We start from the raw sequence: 12138 nt of genomic DNA on the forward strand, positions 1-12138 counted from the left end.
ACTCCTACCATGACAGTAGTCAATACCCATGAATTGTTGGGAGATAGATGAGAAGCATATAAGGCTGCGAAGGCGGGGGGGGGGAGGCGGCCAAGGGAGGGAAGTTCAACCCTGGGGGAGGATGGCTTTAAATGCTCTTTACCAGCTCCACTAGTAGGCGCTAAATCAATCAATCAATCAATGTCTCCCCTGCTTGGGCTGGGCTCATGCCCTTATTTTACCCCTTGTGGCGCTGTGCTGGCCAGGTCAGGGGAGTAACCACTTGTATTCTCTCACACGCACCCCAGGTGGAATTAATGCCACTGGAGACTTGCAACCTAGGGAGAAAATCAAGCTTGTCTTGTCTGGCTGCATTTCCACTCTTAAAACAGCTGGTCTCTATATTTTCCCATAATTGATAATACCCTTTAAGTGTGGGGACAATTAATGTAAACATCAAATATATTTATTTTCTGCACAGTAAAAGGAGAGCATGAGCTGAAAAATGGATGAAAAAATTAAACATTTATATTAATTGGGCTCCTTAAGTATTTGGATATTGCCTATCAATCCAGCAGTGAAAAAATTGTATAGCCTTAAAAGAAAAATAAATATAAAATGTGACTGAATTTCAAAATACTTCAAAGAAAAAACATTTTGTTGTGAATAAAATTGTGTCTAAACATGAGTTAAGTTTGGCATTCACTGGGCCTGATCAGCCACTGCCTCACATCTTGTGTAATCACTTACACCTGGGCAAAGTGGATGTAAAACACTACCAGCTCAGAATGGGAATGATTGCACCCAATTTGCACAGCTATAAATGACTACAGAAGGGTAATGGAGAATCAGACCCACTGACTCCTTTGTCACCACATAGCACAAGGAGGCATGGCAAGAATCACCGAGTCCATTTACACCAAGTCCAACTAATAGGATATACGGAAGTTATAAGGTGAAATAAAAATGGCTCATTGGCCTTTACCAAATTGACTTGCTCCTGTGTATATAGTTCCATTTCTTCTACCATGGTCCTTGATGTAAAGCACTGGCACAAAACTGGAACCATACAATATTCCAGCAACTACTGCTAGGATACAGCCTCTTTAAAAAAAAAAAAAAAAAAAAAAAGAAAGAAAGCGAGAGAAAGGAAGCCATTATTAACCAATAGGCTAGATAATATACTTAAGACATCCAGGACTAGAATGATACTATGCAAATTGCTAGTAATGATACAGAAATTACACCTTCTGTCACATTATATTTATATTACAGTAGTGCCTAGAGGCCCAAACCAGGGCCCCACTGAGTTAAGTGTTGTACAAGCAGGTAAGAAAGAGACAGTCCCTGCCCTAAAGAGTTTACAATCAAGGTTAATGATAAGACACAATAATGAACTTTACTATGATGTGGTGGTAGCTGTGAACATTTAGCATCACTATACAAGGTGACCACTAAAGGACGTATAACAAGTAGGTAAAAGTCTGTGTAGAGAGGAAATAAAAACAGTCTTGCATTCAACCTGATAGATGATCCGTAATTGTAATTAATATTGTGGCCAGTAAGGGAGAGCACACTGAACAATTAGAAGGACAAATACTTTTGTCTAGTTAAAATGTATCCAAGTAGTTTTGCATTTACACCTCTTCATTATAGTACTAACATTTTTTAAAATTATTATTCATTTGTTAAGGTGTTACAGTGCACTTCAGGACGCAGAAGTTCCTATACTATTTTGTAGCAACTTCAAGAAATCCAGGTCAACTAGCCAGAACGAAGAAAAGAAATGGTAACTACTTACATTATTCTTTTTTGTAGTGGAGAAAGACTGTCTACCCATGAAGCATCAGAATAGATATTTTCAGAATTGTTGACTGACTGTTGACAACAATTACAATTTTAGTGTCAAATGTTTTGGAAAACATGTAAAAAAAAGTGTATGTTTTGCTATAAAATGGAACAGTCTCACATCAGGGGGAAAATCTTCTGAATGAAAGTCAGGACACATGGGTTTAGAGAGAGACCCAAGCCAAAAAGGTTAGATCAGGATATCAAATGCTTCAAAGTTCAGAGCTGTCTGACTGTGGGAGTTGGGCTCAACACATTGTAGAGGGAGAATCCAATTACGAATGTGGTCCTGAATCTAGTTTTGGATTTCAAAACATGTTTTCCCTTAAATTTGGTGGGTCCTTCAATCCCGAGGTTTTGTTTGTTCTCCCTTTCCAAAGTTATTGTTGACCATGCATCCTTCGCCATCATTAGTATCATTTCATATCCATCGCTGTTTGTTTCTTCCCATGCGCCTGCTGAATCCCTCCCTATTACAAAGCAGATTCTATGCCACTCTCTGCTTTCTTGGTCCACCCACAAATCCCTTGATGAGAATTCCCTTGATAGGGAGAATCCCAGTGGGCACAGCTGGCTCCTATACCTCCCTCCCTGAAGTCCCCAGTTCAGGCAGCATAGAGAGAGGAGGGATAGTGACTGACTGGAGTGTGCTGTGCTCCAGTTATCCTTGACTGGTTCGTGTTCCATAAGGGACAATAGCCATCTGGCATCAGCCTCAGGTCTCTAACCTGTGCCAAGGCAAGGGGCAAGAAACAGGGAGACATAATTACTTCCCTGCCAGCCTCCCCGCTGTGCTGTGCAGTAGGGAATCCAGCTGTCAAGACTCAATGTTTGCTTCCTTTTATCTAATATTCTCTTACTTTTACAGCTCAGTTTTAGTTCCAAAAGCTGTAATTAAATGATTTCCCCTCTTTGACATGGGAGGGGTGGGGGGAACAGTCTCAATCTTTTACAGAATCTGTGTCATAATGGAAAAGGACTTGTGAACCAGATAAAACATGCCAAGCTAGTCACAATAAGACTACTGCGAAATGCTGTTTCTGTTGCTAAACGTCACTGATTTTAAAAGATCTATAAACAGAAGTGCATATAAATGGGCATCTCCAGTTGACCATGGATGTTGACAAATCTAGTTAACATCAAGTAACTGCTTTTCTTTTTATGCTGATGCATATTCAGTGATGTAAAACAATAGTCAGAGTACTTACAATCTCTCCCATTAATGGGGTGGTTTCTAATGAAGTTGAAGAACTTTGAACTTCACTTTTTATAAAAAGAAATATGATAGTGCTGTGAAGAGAAAAGTACATTAACATGGACCAAACATCAGTTCATGAGGACATAACATTTAATGTCCTGGGGCAAACACAAAATAGTTGAGGGCATAATCACCATTTTCATTTTGTTCCTTATTTTTCATCATTTTCAAACCAATGTCACACTTCAATATATCTTGAAATTAACTCTTAGCTAGACTGGTTAATCTTAACCAAATGAATTTAAATACCAGTATATAATATGATCATATCTACTTTTTAAAATTTAGTAAGTCCTTATATCATCTTTTGTCATAATAATAGGATGGAAATGTCACTGTTCTCATATATCATTGCATTATTTTTCTAAAGACAGTTACCATTGCCCAGCAACGCATTTTCAAACTACAGCAGATGTACACTGGGATATTCTAAAGCAAATTCTATATATACCCTCCATTGGATAGGAGTAGGGGGAGGAGAAAATGAATGAGACCTGCTTTCCAAAAAGCAAAGGCATACTACATTTACCAGAATTAGTGTTTCTAAAAGGTAATTTTGTTCATAATAAGAATGTTTTTAACACACCTTTACATTCACCATTTCTATCAGCGGGCTCAACAGCTTACTGAACTTAGTTTGCCTGAGACATATACTGAGAATAGAAATTCTAGGACCATTTCCTCAAGCAGCACTCTGATATATATATATATATATATATTTTTTATTTAGTCCTACATGTTTTTCAGTTATATTCAATTGAAAATGTAAGGCCCTCTTCCAGAAGCCTAGTTCTGTGATTGGTAGGAGTGTAGGACATTGAAGTTTAAACAGGAGTAGGTTACCAACAAATGTAATTTTCAAATTTCATCAGGTAATAAGTGCAATCAGGATTGGCAGGGTTTGTTTTTAATTGCAAGGAATGTAGGGTCCCCATCATATATGGTTTTTCTCCTTCCTAAGACGATAGGGAGAAATACTGGGGAAGTTTCCTCCATGAAAACTAGGCAAACACTCACTGTTCTACCTCCAGGCCCATGAAGCTTAGATGAAATGCTTAAACTGTGAGCGCCAGCCTTCCTAAGTGTTTGGCAAGTGTCTTGCCTAGAGTAACTACTCCCATATATAAATAAATAATGGAGGCCTCTCAGGGAATCCTGGAGGATGCCATGGTTGGGGAATTTTTGGCACTATGGCTCCAGAGCTTCACTGCTGCGGTCTGAAGAACCTCTGAAGGCAAGAGATAGAGTGAATAGCCCTGGCTTCCAGTCAAATGCAAGGGGTCTGCCAGGGCTGAGGAGGAGTCATGTGGCCTAGTCTATAGAAAGGGGCAAAGAAGAGGCAAACTCCACTCCTCTGAAGGATTGATTAGAGGCAAACTCCACCAGGAGATAGCTTTTTCCAAAGAAGGCTTTGCCAAACAATAATTTGCAAAGGGAAACATTTGAGGAATTCATCTTCGTCATGACATCATCAATCTACATCTGGGATGGTATTTAACATGTCCATTGGAATAAAAGTGCTTCTCCATTTATGAAGACCCATTTTGCCATTGAACTGGAATGAACATTTGTCTAATTCTGAAAATATTGCTCTGTCACACTGGATAAGCCAATTTATTAAGTCTTAAATTAACCTCATTTGCAAAATTTATTCAACTAATACACATCTTGACCTATTAAATCAACACCTTAGTCATTAAATCTATGATCTTTTAAATAAAAGTTGTTGTGTATTAGGAAGAATACTTACCTTAACACTGAAAGTCCAGCTCCAATATAATTTAAGGTGGGTTTTGATACCTCTTCTGGGTCAATTCCAAACCAACCAAACCTGGAATATTTAATCACAGTTTTATTTGATTCCATTTATGATATATTTACAAATTGTAAATTAGAGTCCAATCTTGGAAATCCTTACTAACACAAGTAGTCCCACTGAAGTCCAGATTATCGGGACTGGGCTCATGCTTAGTGAAGTTTTGTCAAAAGGCATGTAAATGCCCAGGCTAGGGGAAATTAATTTAACCATGCACAATTACTATGATAAAGAAAATAATGAAAATACAAACAGCATTTTACTTGCACATGGAAAAATGATTTTATTTAATCAGATGAGTGAGTATCTTTTGCAAAGGAGATCCAGTAAACATTTTCTTCTTATTAAGAATCTTGTATATAAGGGTCAATGGAGTACAATTAGCCTGAATTTTTTATTGGGAGAAAAAAATCTTTTCTATTTGATAAATCTTTTGCGTTCATGGCAAGTGTTTTCATTGGAGTTATTAATGAAGAAATGCATGCACAGTGTGTAGTTTAAATGTGTTTACCTTGAGCTTGCCCAGCCAGTTAGCAAATTAAAAGAAGCCCAGATTAAAAGCCCCAGACCTAAACCAATGGTTTTAACAATGGGGACAACGGTAATGTTACCTGCAATATGGAAAAACACAAAAGCAAAATTATTCCATTACCAAAATATTTTGGTTTATAAATTGAGAGCTTATATTTGTACTTTGTATTTCAATGTGGTTTATAAGATCAGTTCTTTTGAGCAACATCACAGTCAATATGCAGTACACGATGTTGTTTTTAAATATTTAAAAGTGCACACGCTTTTTTCAATTCTTCATCATACACAATTTTGAAAGTTATTCTTGGTGTGAATTTGGTGCTTACAAAAGGAAGGTGCCGAAGGCATTGTGTGTAAGGTCTTTAATGCACCTCAACCCTACAAGAATCATTGGTATTCTGGTCCTAAATCTCTCTGCTCAAAGATCACGTTTTAGGAAGAGACCATATTACTTTGTATTTATTTGATGCAGTATTCTCAAGTTTTTATATCATATCTTCCAACTTACTTACTAACCTGAAAATGTCTGTATTATGCAAAGGTTTCTCTGTCATTAAAGTGGGTTAAGTTGGTTCTACTCTGCATGTTTGCTGACCCAAGTTTGAACTCAAAGTAGAGATGGGTATTCAAAATTTCACCAACTTAGTATTAATTCACATAACCTGGGACATTTTGTTTCTGTGTATGCATTCAGTTTGATCTTAATTCCTGAAGTTTGGATGTGAGGAGGGTTTGGGAAAAATGGCTCTAGTTTTGACTAATACAGTGACCCCTCAAACTGTGGTCTATAAACAACCAATGGCATGATGACACATCAAGGCAATTTAGGGAGATTTCTGTTGCTAAGGTGAAGAAACTGTCTGACTTATGCAATACTTCCTATTAAAAAGCCTTGCACTGGGTGATAGCTTAAGTGTATCTAGTCATGTTTCTTTTGATCAACTAAATTAAAACACTCAAGCTCCTCTCTGCACTCTGGGAGGCTGTGTCATTCATTTCTTTTGTGGATATTTCTTTAAGGTTTCATTTATATCAATACAATCTGAGGACAAAATTAGGAAATACAATGCTTATGCACAGATGCCAGTGGGCGCTGCTGGGTGCTCAGCACTCTTGAAAATTAGGTCACTTATTTAGAAGCTTAACTTTAGACTTTTGAAAAACTTGGCCAATAAGTTTCTTATAGCCTTTTAAAATGTAAGAATTCAGCCTATGGTGCCATATGACTAAGGTAACTTTAGCATCTTCTGTTGCTTCAGCCCTTATAAAACATGGATATTATTTGGTGCTGGTACTACTTTCGGTTTTTAAATAAGGCTGCTGAAGACCACTGTCAATTTTAATGATAAAACTGTAAAATATGTTCACAGTAATATATATAATAATGGCAGAGATCCAACAGTGTTGAAAATAACAAAGATCTGTTTAGTATATGAAATATTTCCGTTATTATCTCTGCCTCCTTCTCCGAGGAATTAGCTTTATTGTGTCTCTGAAGAAGTCTTCCTCATTACCTGTAGCCCATACACAACCCCCAACCATAGCAAGAGGCCAAAACCTAGGGCTATTCCGAATAAGGTTGACCACCAGTGATACTATCCATATTGCAGCACAGAGAATCCACTGGAAGAACATTCCTGGGGGGAGGAAACAGACAAACTAATGAATATGTTACCATCAATTATTTTAAAAAAGATTTCTTAAAGTACTGTACATATAAGCCTGTTGCTCCTTGTTAATATAATCTGTCTCAGATGAAATTATGCAGATACAATTGAAATCTGGCCATATACTTTACAGAACCATCCCTTGTGAAGTTTAGGTAGCCATATTACAATATTTTTAAATGGTTATGTTTTGGGGCAAGATGTTAGCAGTCAACCAGTCATTTATTTCTGGATTCTCACATTCCCTGTACACTTACACTTACCCAGATAAAGTTAATGTAGGCCCAGAGCCTCAGGTGCTCATGAACTCTGCTTGGCTCTTGAAGAGGATGGACTTTAAGTTATTTTCCCTCCCTTCCACTCCCAACCATGACCATCTTAGAGTGGCTTCTAGGCTGCTCTAACTTACACTCTGTGGGACAGTCCTGGAGCTGTTCTAGTAACACAGGATAGTCACTTTGTACACTCTAGCCAAACTTCCTCTGACTCCATGAAGATCCTCTACGCAGAGGGGCCAGGAATGGGTGATGTGTTTGCTGGCTTTATGCCCACCAGGGCTTCTTCCCTTACACAAGAGGAATCCTTGGCTGAATATTTAAGCAAGCTTTGTCCCCTTTGTAGTACTGAATTGGCACAAAAAGAGGAGAAAACAGAGGATGGATCCTAGCCTGTAATGCAGATATGGTTACAGAAAAGTAACTTGGGATAAGCCTTTTTTGATTGTGGGACTCTGGTAACCAACGAATAATAATGTGCCTTCACCCATATAGAGATACAGTACGACTCCAGTATCAAGCAAGTGAAGTGCTGTAGCAAAATCATAAACCGTAAGTAGGAAACTAAAGGGGCTGTTTCGTGTTATCAGATTGCCAAGACAAAAACTCGAGTTTCCTTTTTTGATTGCTTTTACGCTATTGACAATAACATGACTCAAGGGGTGGCGATATTTAATACATCACCGGCTATAAAGTGTAAATAATACGTATTTCAGGGTGTATTTGAGAATCTGCAAAGTGAAGGGGGATTGAAAGGCACTTCACTTCTATGCATTTCAATTTTGCAGCACTGTTGTAGTATACTCAATCACTTCAAAGTGGATGGCAAGATATAAGAAGGGCCTCAAAGATTTTCCACTTTCTGAAGTGTTTATTATTGCTTTTACAAAACTAATTGCTGTGAGGAAAAAAATGCTGTACTACTTCGATCCCTCTATCAGATAATGCTGATACAGTTGGGAAGTTTCAGTGACCCAGCAGATTCCACATTCTGAGAGTGTGTAAAACTTAAACACTGTTCTTACAAGTAGTAAAACTACTAAACACAAAAACAGATTGTTTACCATCACCAGTATCAAATTTCTTAACGGGTACAAAGTTTGTCCCAAATAAAAAGACTGCTATTGCAGAAGAGGTAAAGCCGATAGTGAGATCTGTTCCATTGCTGTTGATGGAGCTGTTGTTTGCTCTCCAACTGTTCATATCTGTTCTGAAAGTGCTTCTTGTGGTGCTGTCTTGATGAAGATCCTTTCAGATGGCTTCTGGAAACAGAGACCAGAATTAAACAAATATACGTCTTTGGATCAGAACAGTCCTAATGGGGTTTGATTTTTAGTAACGTAGGGGTTTAAAAAGTGCTGTTTTTCTACTTCCTACAAGTTGAAAACATTTGTAAGGAATAATGTAGTCTAATGAGTTCCCACCATAAAATTTAGATAAAGGGGGAAAATAAAGGAACACACACTAAATATCTTAGCTTAAAAGCAACTTCATGCAGAAGAGCATTTGGAGATACAAAACATGAGTAGATAGAGAACAGACACAGCCATAATACATAATTATGAATACTCAAATTTATCAAGCTTAAGGGAAGATCCATGGTTCTTTATGGAGAGATGCCAATACCGGAATGTCGGAATAATCCTAGCTCCAGAATGTTCCTATGGGAGACTGCCTGGAACCAAGCAGGCTGATGTCTTTTGGGTTTGCATGGCAGCAAGTATTAGACAATGCAGTGCAATCATCTTCCACTGGTAGAGGAAGTCTTGGCATTGAGACTCCAGTCATACCACATTGCCTAGAAACCAGAATGGAGAGGGAACATGGGCAGTGCCGTGATCCCACAGAGCCAGTAGGATTGCTGCAGCTCTTACAATCCATGGAGTTTAAGGGGTAGAGCCTTGTTGTTTTTTTTTTTCCTCTTGTGGAAGTGGGGAGAGTTTCTTCCATAGATCCCCATGGAAACTTTTGGGAAGAACACAGTGAGGGAAAGATTGGCCCCACTCCTGTGGAGTTTTCCTTAGGGAAGAGTTGCTCTGGACCTATTTAAGTAAAATTGTTCTGAAATGTCATCTTGTCTTAGTGAGAAAAAATGACATTTCATGTTTGTTCTTTTGTAGATTTAAGACACAGTTTAATGTAAAGCTATTCACTGGGTTTTTCTTTATTTCACTTGTTATATAAGCAAGCATTTTGTTTGTTTGCTGTCACAGTCACTACTGAAATGCTGTTTAATGTAGATAGAAGCATGTAACAGTTATTTAAATACATTAGGAACATCAGATTTAGAGGACTGTGTGTAAAAACTAATGGTTGGGAATTTATCAGGAAATAGCTCCAGGTGGCAACGAAATGAAACATTTCATTCACACTAAATCACTGGGTTTTGTCCATGACAGCAGGATTTTAATGTGTAAAGATACCAAAAAATAAATATAAAGGAGAGTATTTGTTATGTAGTACTATTGTATATGACACACTATTTATACTAGACTAAAATAACATCCCAGTGCAGTCTAGCATCTCCACACACAGATGTACTAAACACTGCTAGTGGAAAAGTAGTAAATATTTATAAATAACTGCAGCCATAATTTTCCAAATTTGGTTCCAATATCAGTCATCAAAATAAGTGACCTGAGCTGCAGAGGTATTCAGGCCTGTGAAAATCTGGGCATTTTTATTGAAATGCTTAATTTTGTGGATGCGATTTTGGCCAACCTTCCAAGTAGTAGCTCCTGTTGCTATGATCAGTTCCGCACATGCTCCTTAGCTAGCTTCAGTGGTTATAGCAGACTGAAACAGGATGAGGAACTCTCACAACATCAGCCAAAGAAGAGAGGGAGCTCTCCTTCTGCTTTTAGCAAAGGAGGAAAAGCTGTATTCCTCCACACTCGTTCCTTTACTTTACCTCACCTTCTCTGGAATCTCACCATCGCTTCTGTTGGACTGGTACTGCTATCAACTGCTGCAGCAGTGTCGCAGGTTTTGGTTGAAACTAGTTATTTATATTAGCAGGTGAAAAGTTCAGCCCCCTCAGAGTGAAATTGTAATTATCTAAGAAATGTTTCCCTCTGGAAGATATTGGGGGTGTTTTCCTGAACACCCAAGAAAAAATGAGGTGATTCCTGAGGTTGGAGTAGGAGGTACTGCACCATGAGAAAAGTATGGGGCAAGTTACTCCACCTCTCTAGGTCTCTGTTTCCCCTCACACCCTTTGTCTGTTCGGTCTATTTAGACTGCAAGCTGTTTCAGAGAGTTTTTACTGTCTTTTACTGTGTGTTTTTTAAAAAACACAAACAGTATAATGGGAATCTGTCCTTGCTTAGGGCATCTAGGCACTACTCTAATGCAACTAAAAATAATACATGTGGGAAACGCTCGAGAGACTAGCCTCCCAGTTTGAGAAACATCATGCCCGAGTATTAATTCCATACAGCATTCAAACACCACAGGAATGGGTGTGGCATAGATAAGGAAAGATAAAATAGACACCAGCTGAAGAGTCCAGCATGTCTGTTTATTCACTGAGCCATTGTGCTAATTTAAGTGTGCAAGTCGCCATACCTGGCTTTTGCACAAGAAAACCTTCACGCTGTTAGGAACATTGAGATAATTCTGATTTTCCTGCTCTCATAAAACATTACAGTGCTTTAAGCTGCCCTTCAAAGGGGCGAAAAAAGGTTTGTGCCATTTTGAACTTCATTATGGTATATAAAAGAGCCCTGCAATGTTTTATTTCTGCCGGAGGGAGAGGGGGAAATGGGTGTGGTGGGAAACAAGAGAGTGTTCTGCTTGTTTATGACCTTTAAAATTGTTATATTGTGTACCCTGGAAGACTATGTATGACATGAAAAGTAGTTGGACTACACCACAAGTACAAAGGAAGTGAAATCTCTGATTAACTGCAAGCGGAAGTTATTTTATTCAGACTGTTTAAAACTCCTTGTTTTCCTTAAAATCCATTTGCCTAAAGCACTTAGGAGAATCACTTTAAGATTCAACATTCTCACTTCAATGACGGTTTGAAAAAGTTTCCAATAGCCATCTGAGTTATCCTCAGAGTTTTCCCAACAATAATTACAGGAACAAAAGAAGACAAGACTGGTCATTTCTGCTAATTCTAAGGGGGGAAAAACACAAAGCAGAAAATGAATTGTGTATATGAAGGAAAAGAACCTTTTAGTTTCTCTCTTTGTACATCAGAGAGAAGTGAAAAGAGTCACAAGCTAATTATTTTTTTCCTTGTAGGTCACCCTCAAGGACTGAAGTGTCAAGGCCATCTTCTGTTAATATAATATAAACACTGATTGAAGGCAGGAGACTGACAGCTACTGAGGAACATTCAAAGTAAGGAGACTCCAATTTTGACATATGCACCCAAACCCTGTCTGCAAATACCATATAATTGTATGTACTTTCTCTCTCCTACAAAAATATTTGTCGTAATGCTCTTTTTTTCCTAATAAATGCTAAGCTATCAACCTGACTCAGAATTTATCCATCGATGAGCCAAATTCACCTGGCTCAAAACATGAAATCAGGATCTTACTATGTCTCTGTCACATCTGACCCAACCAGAACAGTGGAATTAATGCCTACATGGATTTAGGGCTTGAATGAGAACTAGCTGGCTGTGGTTCAGTCCAGACAAGGACAACATAATCATAGGGCTGGAAGGGACCTCGAGAGGTCATCTAGTCCAGTCCCCTGCCCTCATGGCAGGACTAAGTAATATCTAGACCATCCCTGACAAGTGTTTGT

At 38.3% G+C, this 12138-nt stretch overlaps 1 protein-coding gene across 5 annotated transcripts in view; it reads right to left on the bottom strand.

Annotated features, from left to right (window-relative positions):
• The window catches only part of TMEM144 (transmembrane protein 144), a 28380-nt gene that overhangs the window by 12874 nt on the left and 3368 nt on the right, over nucleotides 1–12138 (bottom strand). For 3 of the 5 annotated variants that reach the window (XR_010920501.1, XM_067551830.1, XM_067551831.1), the window contains 7 exons: nucleotides 8439–8636; nucleotides 6947–7069; nucleotides 5413–5512; nucleotides 4836–4916; nucleotides 3036–3117; nucleotides 1781–1857; nucleotides 965–1083 (listed from right to left, as the gene is read on the bottom strand). Coding sequence is in view for 4 of the 5 variants with exons in the window: in XM_067551830.1 (XP_067407931.1) it covers nucleotides 965–1083; nucleotides 1781–1857; nucleotides 3036–3117; nucleotides 4836–4916; nucleotides 5413–5512; nucleotides 6947–7069; nucleotides 8439–8577 (721 nt within the window). In the remaining variant the exon portion in view is untranslated. Of the gene's footprint in view, nucleotides 1–964; nucleotides 1084–1780; nucleotides 1858–3035; nucleotides 3118–4835; nucleotides 4917–5412; nucleotides 5513–6946; nucleotides 7070–7508; nucleotides 8637–12138 lie in introns of those variants that run through there. The other 2 variants (XM_067551832.1, XM_067551835.1) reach the window with 2 other exon arrangements.

This window comes from Emydura macquarii, unplaced genomic scaffold (assembly GCF_026122565.2).
Source record: "Emydura macquarii macquarii isolate MOO-44397 ecotype Brisbane River unplaced genomic scaffold, CSIRO-AGI_Emac_v2 contig_1363, whole genome shotgun sequence".
Classification (NCBI taxonomy): domain Eukaryota; kingdom Metazoa; phylum Chordata; order Testudines; family Chelidae; genus Emydura; species Emydura macquarii.